Source organism: Thunnus thynnus, chromosome 2, assembly GCF_963924715.1.
Source record: "Thunnus thynnus chromosome 2, fThuThy2.1, whole genome shotgun sequence".
NCBI classification, from domain to species: Eukaryota; Metazoa; Chordata; class Actinopteri; order Scombriformes; family Scombridae; genus Thunnus; species Thunnus thynnus.
In genome coordinates this window covers 39616624-39639876 of record NC_089518.1, presented here as the reverse complement: position 1 = coordinate 39639876, position 23253 = coordinate 39616624, and the positions used below count along the sequence as shown (strand labels likewise).

The window sequence follows — 23253 nt, the reverse complement described above, 5'->3', positions numbered from 1 at the left end:
CTGAGTAAATACCACAATAAACTGACGTTTCTCAGTGACGCAGTATTTTACATCCCTAACAGTAAAAACTTTAGTAAATATCTTCTGCTGAATCTTCTTTATCAAGTAAAAGTGAATGTAATGTGAGTTTATCTTGTTCTGCTGTCGTTGTATCAGCAGTGATGTATTGAGCTGAGTCACAGACACTAATGGCTGCAACCAGATCACCTTGTATCTCCTTGAAAAATAACTGCATGTCATTAAACCGGCTGCTGCAGCTTTACAGCTCAGAAAACATCGAATCAAACACTTTATTGTTCTTTGTGAATGAACAAAGACGTTGCAGCAGCAAAAAACTGTCCAACTCAGCAAAACTCATCAGGATCAATATGTAAAGAACATAAAATGATCAATAACCGCTGTGACAGCATATAGATGTGTCTCTGTATGTATGAATATAAACATAACAGCTAATAGTATGATGGAATACAACAGAAACATAAAAAAGTATAAATATAACAACATTAAAATGAAATGAAACAGTTCGAAAAAGACAGAAAAGGGTCAGTAAGTGACTTTAATTCTGCGTTTTCAGTTGAATATTCATCTTCTTATAAAGAAGCTCTGAGTCTCCAATAAAAAATCAATCTGAGACGCCTGAAAGATTAATAAAATGTTCTCAGAGAGACACAGAGGAGAGACCGATACAGACGTCATGTGACATGATGTGACATAAAATATGGTAACAATATATAACATATATATACTATATGTATAATAACATGAGATGAAGCGTCATGTGGTGTTATTAGTCACGCTGCTAATATGAGATGACTAACACATGACTAACATACATGATGTAACACGACACAATCGTCTTTAAAGCATCAAACGAATGAAGCAGGAAACACAAAGTCAATCAGTCATTATTTATAGATATAATTATAATTTATAGATTGTTAATAATAAATTAAAAAACAGAATGAAATAGAGAAAATAGGAAAGATCTTGTAATGATTGGTATCAGAATTATGAGATGTTGATTAGAAGATACCGACTCCTCTCTTCAGTAGATACTGTATTAAAGTTAATTAATTTATATATCAGCTATAAAAATGTGTTATTGATCAGAACAGGAGCGCTGGATCATTTAACCAGCAGCAGGTTACAGATCAGAACAGCTGAGAAACACTTCTCTCTGTTTAATGATGATAAACACAGATTATTACAGTATGTATGTAAAAAAAACCAGAAGAAGAAACCTGCCGTCTGTTTTTCTGCAATACAAGATGATTTCTGGTGTGAAGTCTTTGTGTTCTGCAGCCTCGGCAGCAGCTGGCCGCAGCTGTCGAGCAGAAACATATTAATAACCATCACTTCTCTGTCGGGATTAACACTTCAAACACCAGCCGCTAAAGGCTAACAGCTAGCAGTGGATGATTAGCACTTCAAACAGTCGTGTCTTAAGGCGAGTTAGCGCGGCAGCAGGATTAGCACATAAAACACAGCAGCAGGAAACTGTGAGAGGAAGTGTTGATGAGCTGAAGGTTTCATACATTTTACACCAAAATCATTCAGTTCAGACAGATCAACAGTCACAACATGTTTCATCTGGTCTCACACCAACATCTGCAACCACAGAAGAAGAAGAAGACATTCACAGTTCACAGTAAATATGAATAAAGAGACGTTATTTCATAGTCAAGGTTTTATTTTTGATAATGTGCTGTTTCTATTCTGGTGGTAAAAGCTGTCTTAGTTCTCAGAGTCATAACCAGTGATGGAAGAAGTACTCAGATACTTTACTGCAGTAAAAGTACCAATACAGCAACGTAAAAATACTCATAAATACAAGTAAAAGTCCTGCATGAAAAATCCTACTACAGTAAAAGTACATAAGTATTATGAGCTTGATGTAGTTAAAGTATTGCAGTAAAAGTACATAAGTATCATGAGCTTGATGTAGTTAAAGTATTGCAGTAAAAGTACATAAGTATTATGAGCTTGATGTAGTTAAAGTATTGCAGTAAAAGTACATAAGTATCATGAGCTTGATGTAGTTAAAGTATTGCAGTAAAAGTACATAAGTATCATGAGCTTGATGTAGTTAAAGTATTGCAGTAAAAGTACATAAGTATTATGAGCTTGATGTAGTTAAAGTATTGCAGTAGACTGTGAGGTACTGAAGTTGAGTACAGAGTACAGTAGAGTACAGTAGAGGTCATGTGTCATTAACTATAACTCTGCAGGTTTTGGGGGGGGGGGGCAGGCTAACAGCTCCAGATGTGTTTTATATAATACTGCAGTAGAGTACAGTAGAGTACAGTAGAGTACAGTAGAGGTCATGTGTCATTAACTCTGCAGGTTCTGGGGGGGGGGGGGGCTAACAGCTCCAGATGTGTTTTATATAATACTGATGGTGTTATTTTTATTTTCCATGTCACTGACTGACGCTGTGATCAAAGTCTTCCGCTGTTCTGTCGCTGCTGATGGACTTTAATGTTTGATCGAGGCATAAAAATGCTTTAAACAGAATGTTATTGATCCTGATTGAACTGACCGGAGCCTGATGGAGGTCTGTGGGACCCACATGACCCCAGAGTCTCAGTCAGGTTTAAACAGTCTGAGGCCTGTGTGGGTTTCAGGCTGCAACGATGCTCTTAACTCACGATCAATGTGTTTTATTGATTTTTGTTTTCCATTTCAAACTGAATGTGTGACAGTTTTTAAGAGTCGATATGAGGGCTGGGTATCGTTTCTACATCTACACATAATATTCTACTTTTATTTATTCTTAAAGTAAAACTGATATTCTGTATTTTTCTTATTGTCAATAAATCCCATAATAATCAGACTCAAACCAACAGTAAGTTCATCTACTAACAGGTTTTGTGTGAGATATCGTATCTGTCCTGCTAATACTCACCACAGCACCAAATGTGGATTCATCCGCCGCTGAAAATAGTCCCCAAACTGCTGTTTTAGGAAATTACTGAGCATTTTTAAAACATGAAAATATATATTTGTGAGGTGTTTCTAAAGTCTTCAGTAGGAACCAATGGGCTTGGAGCAGAGTAGAGGAGGAGGAAAGTATTGAGAGACGGACTTTTACTTTACTCCTAATTCAACTTTATACACAGCAGTTATTGAAACTCGCAGATATGGAGCTAATCTATATAAAATGTCCCTCCTACGATTAAGATATTACACAAAAAATATATGATCAACAAATAAAATATGATGCATTACTACAGATTAAACTATCCAGCAGTATATAAAGCAGTTAAAATGAGCTCCACCTTGAACAGACGTTAAGTAAATGTAGGTACATTTTGCTAAAAATACTTTTACTTTTAACAGAGTATTGTTAGTGTGGTATTAGTAGTTTAAAGTACTTTGTTTACCACCTGTACCAACATTTTCAAAGGGTGAAAATAAGACTCTGATCTACTTCACATGTTGCGTGCTCTTAGCTGGCGCGCTAACGTTAGCTACGGGTACGGCTACATTCAGGAGTCATGTGACGCTGGTTGAGTTCAGAGTTGCAGTGCGTAGGACTCGTGCAGCTGAGGTCGGGACTTCTGCAGTGCCGTGTGCAGCGCTGCGGCTACGCTAACGCTAGCTGTTGGATTGTCAGTAAATCCTTCGAACTGTTTCCTGCTTGTTAAACATGTTAGCATGTAGCTGTGGAGGATTCTGAGTAAACAAAGTAGAGTAAAGTAACACATTACTTTTGCTGCTGAGTAATGAATAAATAATGTAATTTCTTTTATAATGAGTGATGTGTAATCGGTAATTAATTACAATTTTCAAATAACTTGCCCAAGGTTAGCATGTTAGCAGTTAGATCGCTAACTCACCCTGTCTAGAGACACATTTGTGCTGCTCCACTTCCTGATGTGACTTGTTGGTTTTGGTGTTTTTGTGGGATTTGTTGATGATAAAAAAGAGTAAAATGATGCAGATTTATTGTTTAGTAAAATATGTCAGTCATCAGTGTTTTAATATTTGAACATAAAGAGAAATAACAAAGTTGAGATTCTCAGATTTGATACCCAGCTCTGACCACAGCCTCACACCTGTGCACTGTGAGGGGTCAAAGGTCAAACTGATGACATGTTGATATGATGTTAGAGGTGAAAACCCATGCTGACCATACATCTGTCTGCTGCTGCCCCTCCCCCTTCTGTTCACCACGCACACACACACGTACCCACACACACACACACACACACCCCCACAACCCCCCCCCCCCCCACATACACACACACACCCCACACACACACACACCCCACACACACACACACACACACACACACACACACACCTTCCCTCAGGTGAGACGGCATTATAGCAGCAATGTGTTGGTATAATGATCTTATGTGTTCATGATGAACAAACATCCTCCCTGCTTCATTCAGGCCTCATTCGCCATCTATGTTCCCACCTCACCCTCGCCCCCCCTCCTTAAAGCCCCCCCTGCGCCCGCCTTCCTTAAAGCCCCCCCCCTCAGGTTATTTCCTTTTGCTTTGTTTGGTTTGTTCCTGTCGTCCTCATGTGGTTGGTTTACCTGCTGCTGTGTGTTTGTAACGGCAGTAAAACGGAGGGAAAGTCTTCTGTTTTACTGAAACATCAACTTCATCTGAAACAGGAACAAGAACACACACTAACACACACACACACACTAACACACACACACACACTAACACACTAACACACACTAACACACACACACACACACACACACTAACACACACACACACACTAACACACTAACACACACTAACACACACACACACACACACACACTAACACACACACACACACACACACACACACACACACTAACACACACACACACACACTAACACACACACACACACTAACACACACACACACACACTAACACACACACACACACTAACACACACACACACACACACACACACACACACACACTAACACACACACACACACACTAACACACACACACACACTAACACACACGAACACACACACACACACTAACACACACACACACACACTAACACACACACACACACACACACTAACACACACTAACACACACTAACACACACATTCACACACACACACACACTGACACACACTAACACACACACACACACACACTAACACACACATTCACACACACACACACACACACACTAACACACACACACACACACACACACACACACACACACACTAACACACACTAACACACACATTCACACACACACACACACTGACACACACTAACACACACATTCACACACACACACACACTAACACACACTAACACACACATTCACACACACACACACACTAACACACACTAACACACACATTCACACACACACACACACTGACACACACTAACACACACACACACACACACTAACACACACATTCACACACACATACTAACACACACATTCACACACACACACACACACATGCATATCTACACACAAACACACACATATCTATAGACAAACACACACATTCAAACACACACACATCTACACAGACGAACACACATGCAGGTCGACATGTTGTGTGTCTACAGAAACACGCAGACTGTGCAGGATGTTATATAACCTGCTGCTGTCAGGAGCAGATGGCCGAGTCAACACACACACACACACACACACACACACACACACACACACACACACACACACACACACACACACAATAAGATGAAAACAAAACAAGCAGGTAGTTATTATTCTAATGTGTAAAATTCATTCCATTAATTAACATATTTACATATATTAATTGTTCTATTACTGTTACATTATATTATATATATATATATGATACTACGGAGTACACTATGCTATACTGTGGTTTACTGTACTACACAATACAACACTATACTCCGCTTTACCATTCAATTATTATACAATACCAAACTAAACTATACTATACACAGTTACTATGCCACACTATTAGTAGTAGTAGTATAATACTATACTATAATATCACTATACTGTATCATACTTTTATTATACATTTACTATGTTTGTTGTCCTACTACTACACTATGCTGAATGTTATTCTATAACTACACTATACTATACTATACTGTTACTATAGTAGTGTAATACTATACTATAATATCACTATACTGTATTATACTACTTACTACTCATATTTGTTGTCCTGCTAGTACATTATGCTACATACTACACTATGGTATACTACAGTATACTATACAGCACTACACAACACTATACTACACTTCACTATTCAATCACTATATGGTACGAAACTAACCTGTACTACATACTGTTACTGTACTATACTATACTATACTATTACCATATGACACTACACTATATCATTCTACCAGGCTTTATCACATTATACTGTTATAGTATACTATACTACTGTATATACTATTACTACATGACACTATGCTGGATTTTATTCTGTAACTATATTATACTAGGCTATACTATTACTGTAGTAGTACTTTATTATACTATGCTGTTCTGAGCTATATATTATATTTATTGCTTTATTATGCTACACTAAATCATTTATATATCGGTTCTGCGAGTTGTTAGGATAATAAAACCACTTCACACCTGTTTCAGTTGACACTACTGTGTTGACCTGTAGATCTGATGGTAGTTCTGTATGCATGAAACGTGCCTAGTTGCTACACTATAGTATTTCACTACTATACAATACTAAAATACTATTAACTGTTACTGTACTATAGCATGCTTTATTACTGTATACCACTGTATACAATACTATACTGTACTATATACTGCAGTTATACTACACTATGCTAAGCTATCTTCTACAACTGTACTACACTAAGCTATACTATTGCTATAGTGGTAGTTTACTATACTATGCTATAGTGTTTAATTCTGTACTATAATATATTAAATTATTCTATTACTATATTATACAACACTATACCACTACACTATGATATACTATGATTGTACTATACTATTACTCTTCTATGCAATGCTATGCTATACGCCACACTTTATCCCACTATACTATACTATGCTATGCTATGCTATGCTATACTATACTATACTATACTATACTACACTAGACTAGACTATACTATATTGTGCTATACTATACTATACTATATAATACTGTACTATACTACACTATATTATGCTATACTATGCCATACTATACTATATTATGCTATACTATACTATGCTATACTATACCATACTATACTATACTATATTATGCTATACTATACTCTACTATACTATACTATGCTATGCTATGCTATGCTATACTATGCCATACTATACTATACTATATTATGCGCTATACTATGCTATGCTATGCTATACTATACCATACTATACTACACTATATTATGCTATATTATACTATACTATACTATATTATACTATACTATACTATACTATACTATACTATACTATACTATACTATACCATACAATACTATACTATACTATACTATACTATACTATGCTATGCTATGCTATACCATACTATACTATACTATATTATGCTATACTATACTATACTATACTATACTATACTATACTATGCTATGCTATGCTATACTGTACTATACTATACTATGCTATGCTATGCTATACCATACTATACTATACTATATTATGCTATACTATACTATACTATACTATACTATACTATACTATGCTATGCTATGCTATACTGTACTATACTATACTATACTATGCTATGCTATACTATACCATACTATACTATACTATACTATACTATACTATACTATGCTATGCTATGCTATACTGTACTATACTATACTATATTATACTATACTATACTATACTATACTATACTATACTATACTATACTATACTATACTATGGTATACTATACTATGCTATATTGTGCTACACTATACTTTGCTATACCACACTATACTATACTATATTATGCTATACTATACTATACTGGACAACAACCTACTTTATGCTATGTAGATTATTCTATTACTATATTATATTAAATATTATTACTATACTATCCTCCCATTATACTATGAAATACTGTACTATACTGTACTATGTATAGTATGTACAATATTCTACTTCTGTACTATGTTAAATATTATAACTATACTGTGCTATCCTATGTATTATACTGCACTGTTCTATCACTATACCATGATATGCTGTGTTATACTCCACCATGCTTTATCATACTATACTACACTATTATATGTACTATACTAGCACTATATCACACTATACTTTATCATACTGCATAATACTGTATTTGTATAGTCGTGTGTGAACTGTAATACTCTGTCCTCATGACTCAAACACACACACACACACACACCTGTGGCGGCGAGGAGGGAGTGTAGCTGAGGTGTTGACGTGTCTCTCCTGCGTGTGTTAATGTGTGTGTTGCACCTATCGTATCATTTATTTTAGGATAGGAAAAGTGGTAGAGCAGAGCCCGAGCCCAAACTGAAAACCTCTTTTAGGTCCATCACTGCGACCTCCGACCTCAAACGCCGTAGGGCCTCCGGGGACGCCACGGTAAGGAGATGAAGACTCACCTACCCTCCTCCTCCTCCCTCCTGTCCTCCTCTCCTGCCTCCACCTCCACCTCCACCTCCTCTCTTTGGTTCCATATCTCAGCTTCATCCTTCACCTCTCCTCTCCTCCTCTCAGTCAGCCTCTTCTGTTTTATCTTGTATTATTTTTGTGATGTTTTGTCATTTGTCTTCCTCTTCATCTCCTCTCCTCTCTCCTCCTCTCCTCTCCACCCCTGTCATCCCCAGCTCCACCATCTCCTTGCTGACTGTCTGTCCATCGGCCATCTTTGCCTCCATCCGATCATCTGTCCCACAAAGACAGACGAAAGGACTCAGACCGAGCCGTGAAGACAGACACCGTGCGCTCAGTCAGGGTTCGTTGGGGGGGTTTTTATTTTGTGGGTCGGCGTCAGGATTTTTATTTCTCACACCGTGTCGTCCTCTTGCAAAGGAGAAGTGAAGAGGGTCAGACTGTGTGGTCTCTCCTCTCTTGTGGACCTTTGTCCTCTCATCCCTTCCTCTCTGGCTCTCTGTCCTGTCCGGTGTGTTTTCCTCCTCCCTGTCCTCTCTCCTGTCACCTCTCTGTTTGTGTCCCTTCATCTCGCTGTCAACGCCTTCAAAACATCCCACAAGCCTTTCCACAGTTTTAACGACCAGCTCTCGTCTGCCTGCAGGTCGGCCGGCTCCGACTCGTTCCCCTCCACTAACACTTTCTCTCATTTACAGCGTTCGCTTCCAGCCGACAGTTTTAGGAGCTGCTGAATTAGACCTGTCAGAGTCGATGATGTGTCGGGGAGTAAACGGCTTCTCCCTCATAATAAATGACTGTTGTTACAGCTCTGCTCGCCCCACAGGCTTCTCTGTCAGCACTAATCATCGAGCTGTCATTTCTGACGCTCGGCTTCGTTAAAAATCAATAATTCCTGATCATTTCTGTCATCAGTGTTGATGGTTTTGACCCCTCTGCCGCCGGCTGCTTCACTTTTCCTTTTTCAGCCTCAGTTTGGAATAAAACAAAACCAGATGAACCTGCTTGGTGGCAAAAACGAGCTGTCCCCCCCTCCACCCCTTCCCATGATAGTTAGAGATCAATCAATTACATTTTAATAGAATAATAATAATAATCACCTGTAACGACATCCAGCAGTGACATCACAGTGTCCTTGAGTACACCTGTGCATCACTGCAGCCAGGTGAGACGTTAAACCGCTGGAGAGTTTCAGAGAAGTTACTCTTTAAATGTTTTAAAACTAATATTTTAAAGTTATAATCCTTCAGATTTCAGTCCGGGTTGATTTGGTGACCCCTGTGGTTACCGTGGTAACAGCAGGCACGGTTTAAACACTACAGTCTTCGTTTTAATAAAGAATAAAGACACTGACGAACACATTGTGTTTCCGGTGGCTGCTTCACAATAAAAGCCACCCTGTGTTTCACTCTGTCTTTTAATGTGAAGCAGCAGCAGAAGGAAATGTTGTTAGCATTAGCAGTAAGCTAATCCAGCCGTGATACAGCTGCACAAGGAAATGTTGTGTTAGCATTAGCAGTAAGCTAATCCAGCCGTGATACAGCTGCACAAGGAAATGTTGTGTTAGCATTAGCAGTAAGCTAATCCAGCCGTGATACAGCTGCAGAAGGAAATGTTGTGTTAGCATTAGCAGTAAGCTAATCCAGTCATGATACAGCTGCAGGAGAAAATGTAGTGTTAGCATTAGCAGTAAGCTAATCCAGTCGTGATACAGCTGCACAAGGAAATGTTGTGTTAGCATTAGCAGTGAGCTAATCCAGTCGTGATACAGCTGCAGAAGGAAATGTTGTGTTAGCATTAGCAGTAAGCTAATCCAGTCGTGATACAGCTGCACAAGGAAATGTTGTGTTAGCATTAGCAGTAAGCTAATCCAGTCGTGATACAGCTGCACAAGGAAATGTTGTGTTAGCATTAGCAGTGAGCTAATCCAGCCGTGATACAGCTGCACAAGGAAATGTTGTGTTAGCATTAGCAGTAAGCTAATCCAGTCGTGATACAGCTGCACAAGGAAATGTTGTGTTAGCATTAGCAGTAAGCTAATCCAGCCGTGATACAGCTGCACAAGGAAATGTAGTGTTAGCATTAGCAGTAAGATAATCCAGCCGTGATACAGCTGCAGAGGAGTGAACAGTAGTAAATGTGGATTAGACGCTGCGTCTGTCAGTCTGTAAATACTCTGAACACTAAAAACCTAAAATCTGAAGGATTAAAACTTTAACTCAACGCTTTTCTATAAAACGAGGCCTTAAAAGCTTAAATACAACTGCTGAAACTACTTGAAGCACCTTCATCATTTTAGTTTATATGATGCTTCTCTGGTGAATATTACCAAACAAATTAGCAGTAAATCAAATGATCACACAGATATCAGCACATATTGAACCTGCTGGGGCCTGATTAGTGAATAAATATCAGCTCGGAGCCAAACTCTGCCGTTGTCATATTCAGCTTGTGAAATCGTCTTTAAGAGCTGAAGTTTCTAACAGCAGCTCTGAAATGTGCCAAATATTCTGTGATGAAGTTTTGTGTTTCTTTGTGTTTTAACTCCACAGCGGTTAGACATTTGGCATCCCTTCTCTCTGCAGAGATCCTGTTGTTTTATTCATGAAGGGAATGAAAATGGTGCAGAGTGATCAGCTGTGTCTCTGCTGTTGTTTTATGTCCAAACATAGACTGATCACTCAAGTTATTGATTGGTAATTGATAAGGTGAGGAAGTGATGGGGGGGGGGGGGGGGGGGGGGGGGGTCAGACTTGAACTCATTTCTCTTTGTGATCATCTCTCTTTATTTTCTATATGAGTGTTTTTTCTCTCAGTGGATTTGAATGGTGTCCAGACTACACACACACACACTACCTCTGTCCTCCTCTGCAAGCACGACCGACCGACCGACACACACACACACACACACACACACACACACACACACACACACACACACACACACACACCAACACACACACACACACACACCAACACACACACACACACACACACACACACACACACACACACACACATACACACACACACACACACACACACACACACACACATCCAGGGTTGAGAACTGAGTCACAACTCGAGTCCTTAAAGTAAAATAATGATCATCAGAAACAGATCAGAGCAGATTGTTGTTTTAATATTTTAAATTTCATTTTATAAACAGAAACAAAAGATGAAAAACAAAGTGTTGATTACACAGAAAGGTCAGATATAAAGATTAGACTTGATTTTTGTTCTGTATCAGGTAAAAAATAATCATTCAAAAACTAAAAAAAACAGACTGAAGCTGCAACTAAACTGATCTTCAGTTTACTGTCACAGAGACGAAAGAAACCAGAAAATATTCACATTTAACAAGCTGAAATCAGAGAATTTTTGATTTTATTTCTTACAAAAATGACTCAAAACAATTGATCAATTATCAAAATAGTAACTAATTGATTAATGAACTAATTGTTGCAGCTCTGCAACAGACGTTTTTTCTTTCCCTGAAACCAGAACTGCTTGAAGATCAAGTTTCTTTTTCACTTTTAAATGTTAGTTTCTGAAATATTAAAATTCTCAAATACCAAAAAGTTCCCAGACAGACATCGAGCTCCGTCTACTTCCTGGTATTTGAAGTTAGTTTGATATTTTTTGTTTAGTATTTATGAGAAGGATGTTCTGGTTCATGTTGAGTTTTTGTTGCTACAAACAGAAGAAGAACAAAAATCAGTCGTAAAACTTTTAAAGTTTATATCTGAATATTGAAACACTTTCTTTTTCATTTCTGTTTATAAAAGGAAACTTCAAACAACTGTTAGCATGTTTATCTGTGCACAGAGCTAAGCTAACTGTTAGCTGGTGCAGAATGCTAACACTAGCTAGTGAGCTAATTCCAGCCTGTTCAAAACTCATCCTTCACACATCAGACTGAACTTTACTGTGTCACAGATTTCATTTAAAATGGATTAAACTGATTTATTAGTCAGTATTAATGACGCTCAGCACCAGTAAACAGTGTCACTGGTTAAACTGGAGCAGAGTCCAGTCTGTCTGCAGGACGCTTCGTGTTTCTAACGGAGGTTTGAATCAGAGCCAAGATGGCGGACAAACGTCTGCTGAGTTGATGAACAGCAGGACAGACTTCGCTTCTTCTTCTTCTTCTTCTTCTCTCGCTGAAGGTTTCAGAGCAGAGAGGCTCAAAAACAATCCACATTATAACCACATCTGTTTCCATGGCAACACCCAGGCAAGGGAGGGGGGGGACAGATTATCAACACTCAAGTCAAACAGAGCAGAACAAAAACCAAACTGAGTTACTGACAACCAACAGAAACCAGACGACGTCAGACAGACAGAGTTGAACCGACGACCTCGAGGCGACAGATGAAAGTTTAATGGCCGCCGTGGCGCCGGCGGAGCGGAGCGTCTGCTCAGCTCACACTACAGGACAGAAGATAATATTTAATTCAGCAGCAGCAGACTGAAACCTGAAGAACAAAAAGTTTCACCATCGACTGTAAAATAAATATAGACGGTGACGTCGCCCGCTGGTCGGTGAACCGCCGCTCTGAAGCCTCCAAGTTTAGTGATTTCACCGTCGCCATCTTGGATATTTGAAGCCAAAAGTGACCATATTTGGACGAGAGGGCGGAGCTGACCATAACGCTAGCTGCTAGCTTGGTTAGAATGGTGCATTTATAATCTATGGTTAACAGTGATAATGCTAATGCTAATGCTAATTTCCACTAGTGCAAAAGAGGCTTAAAACCATTAAAACTAAATAAACTGACCAGTTGACTCATTAGAGGATCTTCTATCGCAACCTAACGCTAACTGTTATGAACTGAAAACGGCTCCGCCTACACGTCACGGTTACGTTACCTAACCAACGTTGTTGCCGTGGTAGCGGCTTGTCAATCACAACGTAGCCACACCCTAAAACATACGCTGCTTTACTGTCAAATTTAAATTAAACGGGACCATAATTTACTAAATGAACGTCACGCTGTGTTGAAGAAGACTTGAAACCAGCGACTGAGACCATAAACTCACCAGGAAACAGTTTACTGAGGTGATAAATCCAGATACAATCAGACTGTGCAGCCGGTGGCGTCGCCCCCTGCTGGTCACCAGGAACAACGCAGCTTCCTGCTGGAGCTTCACTCATCCAACTCTTCCAGTTTAAAGTCAGACTCCACACAAAATCATCGTTAGATTTATAAACTTTACTTTTTTGCTTATTTATTTTAAATCATAATGAATCAGTGACAGTCCTTCATTAATGTTCTACTTTATGAGTAAAACACAAACTTAGTGAGATTCTCCTGAATGTCGTCGCTCTAATTTCTTAAATCTCTTATTTAATTTTTTATGTATTTAATTCAAAGAGTCTCTGTGCTGCCGTAACATGAATCTTAACATACAGTATGTTATAGTGTCATATAGTATATTATATTATATCATATCGTAACATATAGTATCATATCTCGTATCTTATCTTATTTTATCATATTTTATCATAACGTATTGTAACATAATGTATCAGATCAGATTCTAACTGAGTCATCAGGATGTTTTTATTTCTCATCAAACTGTTTTTTTTTTTTTTTTCAAATTATTTTCAGATGAATTTCTAAAACTCTGAACTTTTATCATAAAACAGTTCAGGAACTTTCAGGACACATCAAACATAAATAATAAAATAAATAAAATATAAACTCTGGTGCAGAGATATTTACTCACATATACAGCATCTACACATACATATTATATCAGTTTATACAGACATGTACATGCATACGTTAGTATGTTTAAATATAAATACATGTTCATGCAAACACGTCTTCATTTATTATTTACAGAGAAGCTCAGATCAGAAAATCCTGTTTTTACTTTCAATGTTAAAATAAATGTTTTTATTCAACCAGTAAGACGCTGACGGTCGACGTTCAGACGTTCACTAATCCGTGTTTCTGATCACCAGGAAGAGTCCCGTCTGCATTTATTTTGAAAATTGATGAATCGTTTCAGTCGTTTTTCCTGTTTCCAGATTCTCAGATGTGACGTTTCTGTTTTTCTTTGTGACAAACATCAAACATCACGGCGGCAATTTCTAATATTTCAAAGATAAAATAGTTGGCAGATGAATCAATAATGTAAATAATCGTTTATTGTCGTCCTTTATTTCCAGCTCCGTCTCCTAGAAGTTACGTTCATTAATGAAATTACTAGAAATGTAACGCTGCTAAATCAACACAATGACAAAATGTTTATTAACGAATTTTGGCAAAATGTTGAAAGTTTGAGTGAAAATCCAAAATCTGTGATGTTGCAGTAAAACATCAGCTGGTAGAAACATCTGGAGGGTTCACCTTCTTCTTTCTTTCAGCAAACGACAACAACAGGAAACCTTCTAAATAAAAGCATCTCAGTTTAACTGGAAGTCAGGCGTTTATAGTTTATCTCCATAAACACTGAATAATTAACATTTCCAGGTTTATCCTGATGTGGACATTTTATTGTAAATAAATGTAAATACTGTAAATACTGTAAATACTGTAAATACTGCATTTTCCATATTCTCTCTGATGTCGACTCTGATCTGCAGCTGCAACACGAAACACATTTAATCAGATTTATTTTAGCTGATCCGTTAAAATATGTAATATAACATGCATGATTATCAGGATTAAGATTATTCTGTAAATGTTATCCTCCTACATGAAGATTTAAATACTTTATTTATACGTCATGTTGCTGTTTCCCTCCTCTGTTACTCTTCCTGACATTTCCTCCATATTTGACACCTTACAGGAGCGTTTCTTATCTATAAGTAACTGATGATGAAGTTACACTAGTGGTCGGCTGAAGGCTAAATATCCCAGAATGCATTTCTGTTAATATGTCACTTCTCAATTCAATTCAGTTTTATTTATAAAGCACCAAATCCCAACAGAAGTCATCTCACAGAGACCCAACATCCCTTTAACAGGAAGAACTCCAGGTGGCGCCATCTGCCTCGAGAAAAAGAAGGAGAGAGACACAGAGAAGCAAAATAACAATAATAACAATAATAATAACAATAATAATAATAACAGCAATAATAGCAGGAGAAGGTGAAATCCCTGCAGCCACGAGTTTATTAACTGTAATATATTTCTCGGCTCGATCAGCTGCTGACTGTAACTTACTGTCAGTCAAACTTCACACATGAAACACACTGTTGTGTCATTTACACTCAACACTCATTAACCTGATAACTGCTGCATTTAATCTATTTTTCAGGTTGTGAGGAAGTGAAATAATATATAAAACATATTTATTTAATAAAGCCTAAATCTATCTGTTGTTATGATACAAAACCAATAACAGCATCATGTAGTGCACAGCCTGATGTCTGGTGAACACTTCTGCACAAGTAAATCAACTAAAACTCACATAAAAACAAACACGGTTTCATACTGGGTCCACAGGAACCAGGTTCTGATCTGGTCCAGGTTTTGATCTGGTCCAGGTCTAAAAAAAACCTCCTGAGACAAATTTATCATTTTATAAACAAAAACAACATGTGACAGCAGGTAGAAACAGACGCCGCCATCTTGGCTCTGAGGTCGACTTCGCTGTGTGTGTGTGTGTGTGTGTGTGTGTGTGTGTGTGTGTGTGTGTGTGTGTGTGCGTGCGTGCGTGCGTGCGTGCGTGTGTGTGATGAAGATGAACGTGTTAACATGTGTGTCTCCTTTGCTTCCTCTCTCTCTCTCTCTCTCTCTTTTCTTTTTCTTGTCCCTCTCCCTGTAGCCGTACCCGACTGACATCACCGGCCAGCTCAACCTATCAGATCCCTCCGTCAGCACCGTGGTCTGAGAGCGAGCAAGAGAGAGAGAGAGTCACTGCTGCTGCTGAGCCACACACACACACACACACACACACACACACACACACACACACACACACACACACAGATGAACAGACTGAGCTTCCTCTGAGACAGGAAGCAGAATACGATGGCATCAGGACTTTTGGATGGCGTCACACTGTGCCAACACACACACACCATCTGTTATCCCAAACCCCTCCACCAACTACACACACACACACACACACACACACACACACACACACACACACTCGCCTTGCTCTGCTTGTAGCCGTCAGCCTCGTCCAATCAGAGGGTTTTATTTGATGTGTGTGATGTTGTACAGTTTGTCCTGTTTCCTGTTCGTCACTTCGATCGATCGCACTGACTCATTGATCCTCCAGATCAGTTTTTAGAAAAAGACGCCGCCGCCTTCGACGACGAGGTCATGAAATCCAACACAGACGTTTCCTTGACGATCAGAAACCTGATCAGTGATCAAAGTGTTGGGGGGGGGGAGGGTCGAGTCTCTGGGACAGGAAGTGTTTTTAAAAACGTTCCTGAACGCAGAGCCACAGGAGTCTCCTAACTGAACCCGACTGTAGGGGTCCGTCAGGGCGAGTCACCGCCGAGGCTCATGGGAAGTGTAGTAGATTTGTCATGAAGGAACCCGACAGCAGCGGATCAATGTTCCAGGAGACTGTTGTGCTTCTGTGTTTAGGATTTTATTTCAACAGTTTAAACAGGAAGTAATGCAAACAGCAAAATAAGAGCATCAATAAATAATAAAGAGAGAGAAAAGAGGGAGTTATACGATATATATCTGTTTTATATTCTGGCTTCCTTAAATATTTAAAGAAAAGTTTTTAAATGGTCACAGTAAAAAAAACACATTAAAAGCCTTTATTTATTTATAGTTTGAAGGTTTTCTGGTTTTAATGTGAAACAGATTTGGCACTTTTATTAACGTAAAATACATAGAAAACACACAGAATATATATTAATGTAAAAACATCAAACTTAATATTCGACTGTAGAAAATCAGGTTTACAAATGAAATGTGTATTTACACACACACACACACACACACACACACACATACACACACACACACACACACACACACACATATATATATATATATATATAAATACAAAATGAAGTTCTGTTGGTTTTGGAGGTAAATAAAAATAGATATTTTATTTTCTTATTTTCACAATAATCTTTATGTTGAATTTATATAATGACACATTTGTTTTGACCAAAAGAGGAAAACGTTGTTGTTGATGTCTAATAATATATATTGTCTATTGATAATATATATTGTCCAGATTCCCTCCACAAACCAATTAATTTGATTTGAACTGTTGAGTTTGTTTCTCTACATGAAAAACTGGAACAAGAATATAACAGGAAGTCATTTATGAGTCGTCTCCTTCAACTTGTTAACTCTTGTTAAATAACAGATGAGTATTAAACGTCCACTTCTATCTTCTAAATGAAACCATTTACAGAAGAAGAAAAATACTTCCTGATCCAGAGGCTCCACCCACTGTCCCCCCCCCCCCGACAGTCCCAGGGCATGATGGGAAACGTAGTCACTGCTCCACCTCCACTGTGTCTCTGCTGATGATGTCATTAGATCTGCATGATGTCAGTCTCTGTCTACCTCCACGACACTGTAACTCCAACCTGCCAATCAACAGAAACTGATGTCCAGTGAAAACCTCCTGACTCCTCACAGGCCTGTCCACGCAGGCCCGCTGGAGTTAGGAGGTTTTCACGCTGCAGAAGCGATGTACAGTAGGTGCTGTCCGTAAAGTTAAGCGTGTCATTACGAACACGGATCGTTCTGTGAAAAACACGCGTGTGCAGGAAACATACGAGAGCCTCACTGAGAACAAGAACGACTCCAACTGAGAAATCTCATTTCAAAGAACCAGAAAAGTCTTTTAATGTTTCCTTTAAATTAAATGAAGTGATCCTGCTGATTGTTTTAAGACATAATCCATCAGTTTGCAGATTGATTTCCCTCCTTAAACGAGAAAAATCAGCCTGCAGAGACTTGAAACAGTCGATGTTTATTAGCCTTTAGCTTTCGGTCAAATATCAGCTACGATCACACGATAAAGCAGTTTAAAGATGTAAATGTTTGGAGCTGATTGGTTTATTTGCTGACAGTCACATTTAAAAGAGCGCACAGTGACAGAAAAACTAAAACAACGTCATTAATTAGGGAAAAAAATCAACACGGCTAATGTTCAGATAGCAAACTGAGGCCAGCAAGGCTACTAAAGCTAAAGCTAAAGCTAAAGCTAGCTAGTCGTCCTGTTTCCATCGAGATAATTCTGTTTTTGAACATTCATTAGATCAACGCGACTTATGCTAATAATGAACTACAGAGATAACAGGGTTGCTAAACGCTAGCTGTAGTTGTCTTTTTTAGTGTTTGTTTGCTTTTTCAGACACGTCTGTGTCATGAGTCATAATCTGAATGTTGATGATGTAAACAACATTTTCCAGTCCAGACAAGGAAATATGACTCAGCAGAAAATAGCTAAATCATAATTATATGACTTTATTATCTCTTTGTCCCTTAAATTAAACACAGCTAATGTGCCATCCAAGGCTAACCATAGTTGTACATTTTATTTATTTATTTATTTATTGGTTTATTTATGAGGGACAGCGAACATTAATAAACATCACTGTAAATGTGCCAAGAAGCTGTTTTTCAAAGTCGTTTATAAGATTAGATCATAAGATTCAAAATTGCAGCATTTTTATCATTTATAAGAATGCTGAAAAATAATAATAAGAATGTTAGTAAAGAATATCATACGAGACGTTACACTACATGGTCAAGTATTATGTAAAAACACATTTTTGAACATTTATAATATCAACATGCGTAGTGATAATGCTAATATGCTAGCTAAAGCTAACTGTAGTCATCCTATTCCTGAACCGAAACGTACAGCGCTAACAGGGCTCTCAACATTTAGACAAACACAGCTATCGCTAATGCTAACGTACCAAATAAAGTGTAACGCTTTGTTTAACTATGTAGAACAGACTTTAACTAACGTTTGGCCTCAATATTTGTTAGCTTAATTTAGCTTATTCAGGCTAACTGCAGTCAACCTTTCGCTAAACTAAAGTAAAACAGGGTTTATGAACAAGACCAACACAGCTAATGCTAATCCTGTGTAGCAGATAAGTCTAACAAGCTAATTGTTTCCCATCCCTGATTTACAATAAATAGGATTGTGATTAACAATTATTTTATTGATTATCAATTAATCCAGTGATTATGTTATTGATTAATTAATAAAATGTCATTAAGTAATGAAAAATGTCACAATTTCCCAAAGTGACATCTTCAAGTTGCTTGTTTTGTCCAAAACCAAAGATTTAATTTACATTTAATTTACAATCCTTGAAGACTAAAAAAAAAAAATGAAATATTCACATTTTTTGTAATTAATGCTCAAGAAATACTGAATAATTTTCTGTTGATTCACTAATTCATTAATCTACTAATTGTTTTGAATTGTTTTACTAAACATGTTAGTTAATATTTGATTTCATTTGAAAAGATGTGAATAAAGAACCTTTTTTTAAAGGGGTATTTAAGTTTGACCCTTTTTAATATTCAGTTGATCATGTTGTACTATTTGTTTTCATCTTAGTCTCTATAAATTAAGCAATAATAATAATAATAATAATAATAATCATAATAATAATAATCATAATAAGTAACCTGATCCTGACACATTATAGACTTCATGTATTTCCTGTGTAAATCACTTCAAGAGCAGCTATAAATAAACTGTTGTAGATTTTGTGAATCTTTTGTTTTCAGAAGTGAAATGATCAATAAGATCAATATTATTGATACATGTAGTGATAGATAGATGGTGCTGCATCACAGTGATGCGGTGGGAAAGAATCAAACACCTGAGAAATGAATTATTAAATTAAACTTTTATTTTGAAATTTAGGGGTTTTTTCTCTCTGTTGTTTGTTTCTCTGAACACAGCAGAGACTCCCCACAGATCAGGTGACCTTTGACCTTCCTGTCTCACAGGTTGGAGAGTTTTTCTGTTTATCGGAGCGTTTTATTCCTCATCTTCATCGTCGTCATCATCGCTCTCCAGATAGTCGCTGTTATTTCCAGTGTAAAACTTCCTGCGTCTGACCCGATGTTACCTGTGCAGCTTTCATCAGGTGAAGGTCTGAGCGGGTGAATCCGGTTCTGCCGATGAACAAATGTTGACTTTAGAAGCTGCTCTGATAACAATCAGAGTTTAGAAAACAGGAGGCGGATTATTGATCCTGTCTTGTTCTCAGTGACGCTCACATGTTCACACGTGTTCACACTGACGCTGTTTTACAGGTGAGCTGCACCAGCGAGGATTCACTTCTTACACGTTTTTTATTTCATAACGAGTACAGAGAGAAACATACAGACAAGAACTGAACCAAGTTTAACTGGTTTATAAAAGAGGAAATCTGTTTGTTCAGGAAACTTCACTGACTCACTAAAAGAGCTGAAATCTGTTGGCTGAACAATAAGCTTCATACACAATGATTCAGCATCTAAAACATTTATATTGTTTGGTTTAAAACATTTACTCTTTGTGATTTATGTGTTTTTAATCTTTTTTTATTTCCAACGTGACTCACAGACACTTAAACGCACCTCGTTAGAGATCAGGATGGAAAGTTGTTAGTTCCCTTCACATGTGATTAAACTGGAAACATGATGCTTCTGAATCAACATAACGAGGAAAAATGTTGTTAATTAACATATTTGGCAAGTTGATAAAATGTTGATACTGAACGTTTGAGTGAAAATTTAAAATATGTGAAATATGTTGCAGTAAAACATCAGTAGTATGAAAGTGTTTATTTACAGGAAGCAGCCTGAAGGCTTCATGTTCAGGTCGTTATGACATCACATCACCTGACGTTAAAGCTCCAATCAGGTTTGAACATGATGTCGTTTAATAAATAGAAACAAATAGACCACAAATTAATTACTATTAAATATTTCTGTCCTGCAGTTATTGTTATTTATTTATTGTTTATATAATAAGACAAAACCATTGATGGAGTCATTTTTACTCTTTTTGTTGTTTTACATATTTATTATTATTATTATTATTATTATTACACACATTGTATTTTTTTTAAATGTTCAGCAATTTGAAGCTTTAACAAAATTATGATCAATAAATATTTTTTTGAATGGATCCTTGCTCGTGCAGCTCACCCTGCAGGTTATATTGTGATGTCATACGGTGACATCATGTTGTGATGTCATACTTTCTCTTTTTTTTTGTAACTTTTTTTTTTAAAGTCTTTGTTTCACTGATTCTTCCTGTTTGAAGACGTTTTTTTTTTCCTGCTGTTGTACAGATGATGATGATGATGATGATGATGATGATGATGCTGTTTGTATTTAATCTATAATCGATAATGTGAGTCTATCTGAGTTTGTCTCAGACGAACACGTGAAGCTCTGCAGTCAAACCGCCGTCGTGTATTTACCGCCACGCGGGACGAAGACGTGACGTCAAACACAGAAACTGTAGAAGAAGAAGAAGCGTCGTCCTGCGTCTGAGCGGCTGTTTGTTTACTGCCGGAGCTGCTTCATCACTCTCAGCTAAACAAACGTCTTTTTACCACCAAGAAAGAAGGAAAACGTTGATCATGAACATCCTGACGTGTAACTGTCGAGTCTTTGGGACTTTAAAGTGCTTTTAGTGTCATTTGGTGCAGATTTTAGGGAAAACAGAGACTTTGTGTTTGATTTATACTCTTTGGATTATTTAGTGCCACTTAATGCTAAGCTAGCGTAGCACAGCGCAGTGGTTCCCAACCTTTTTGCTCGTGACTCATTAATGTGAAGCCATATTTATCTCCATCACAGGTCAAACTGTTGTATTTCACCAGAAAAACAAACATTTATTTATCTTGTTTCTTGCTCTGAAATTCTCCTCGTGACCCGTCCAGGGGTCCCGACCCTCAGATTGGGAACCACTGAGTGAATCAGCTGAACGTGCAGAAATGTGAATTTTGTCTAAAGACAAATATATATGAAGAATAAATTTTCCTGTAATAAATGAATAAATATTAACAGTTTAATCAGAACTCTGTCGCTTTATTTCATAATAATAATAATAATAATAATAATAATAATAATAATAATAATAATAATAATAAGATTCTCAGTGTTTGTTCACATGACACTAATACTGGATGCTGATTGGCTACAGACTGGTTGTGATGTCATAAATCCTGCAGCAGGTGCGTCCAGCTGCTAAATCTGCACAGAGAAGAAGAACACTTTTCTGGAGCTTTCGATCATATCACATGATCTTCCTCAGCAAACAGAGTCGCAGATGTTTGTTTGTTTGTTTGTTTGTTTGTTTGTTTGTTTGTTTTGAAGATGTTCTATCAGCTTTTGAGCCAACGTAGATGATCTATAAAGCGCTCCATCTGCATCTGCTGAGGAAGATCATGGGATATGATGGAAAGCTCAGGAACAGCTACTACACAAACCTTCTGTCATAAAATGAGACGATTAGGACTCAATAAAAGTTAAATATGAGACGGTGAAGATCAAACCGAGCGATCAACACCAGAGGAAAAACAGTAAGTGCTAAATGGCTCAGTTGGTTTTTAATGTTTTTAGCTTCAAATCAACTTGTTTGAAGAATTTCCATCATTTTTCTTGATTCCAGAGCAGAAATCTGCTGTTTCATCTCATTTTAAGAAACTAACTGACTGATTTCTGTAAAAATCTTGAAACTAGTTGATT

At 37.5% G+C, this 23253-nt stretch overlaps 1 protein-coding gene across 3 annotated transcripts in view; it reads left to right on the top strand.

The window, feature by feature from the left end:
• The window catches only part of grin1b (glutamate receptor, ionotropic, N-methyl D-aspartate 1b), a 73168-nt gene extending 50591 nt beyond the window's left edge, over positions 1-22577 (top strand). Inside the window, exons 20-22 of one of the 3 annotated variants that reach the window (XM_067574508.1) lie at positions 8447-8554; positions 8800-8927; positions 16367-16451. In XM_067574508.1, coding sequence (XP_067430609.1) covers positions 8447-8554; positions 8800-8901 — 210 coding nt within the window. In that variant the 3' untranslated portion in view covers positions 8902-8927; positions 16367-16451. Of the gene's footprint in view, positions 1-8446; positions 8555-8799; positions 8928-16366 lie in introns of all 3 variants that reach the window. The other 2 variants (XM_067574516.1, XM_067574525.1) reach the window with 2 other exon arrangements.
• Positions 22578-23253: the final 676 nt, after the last annotated feature.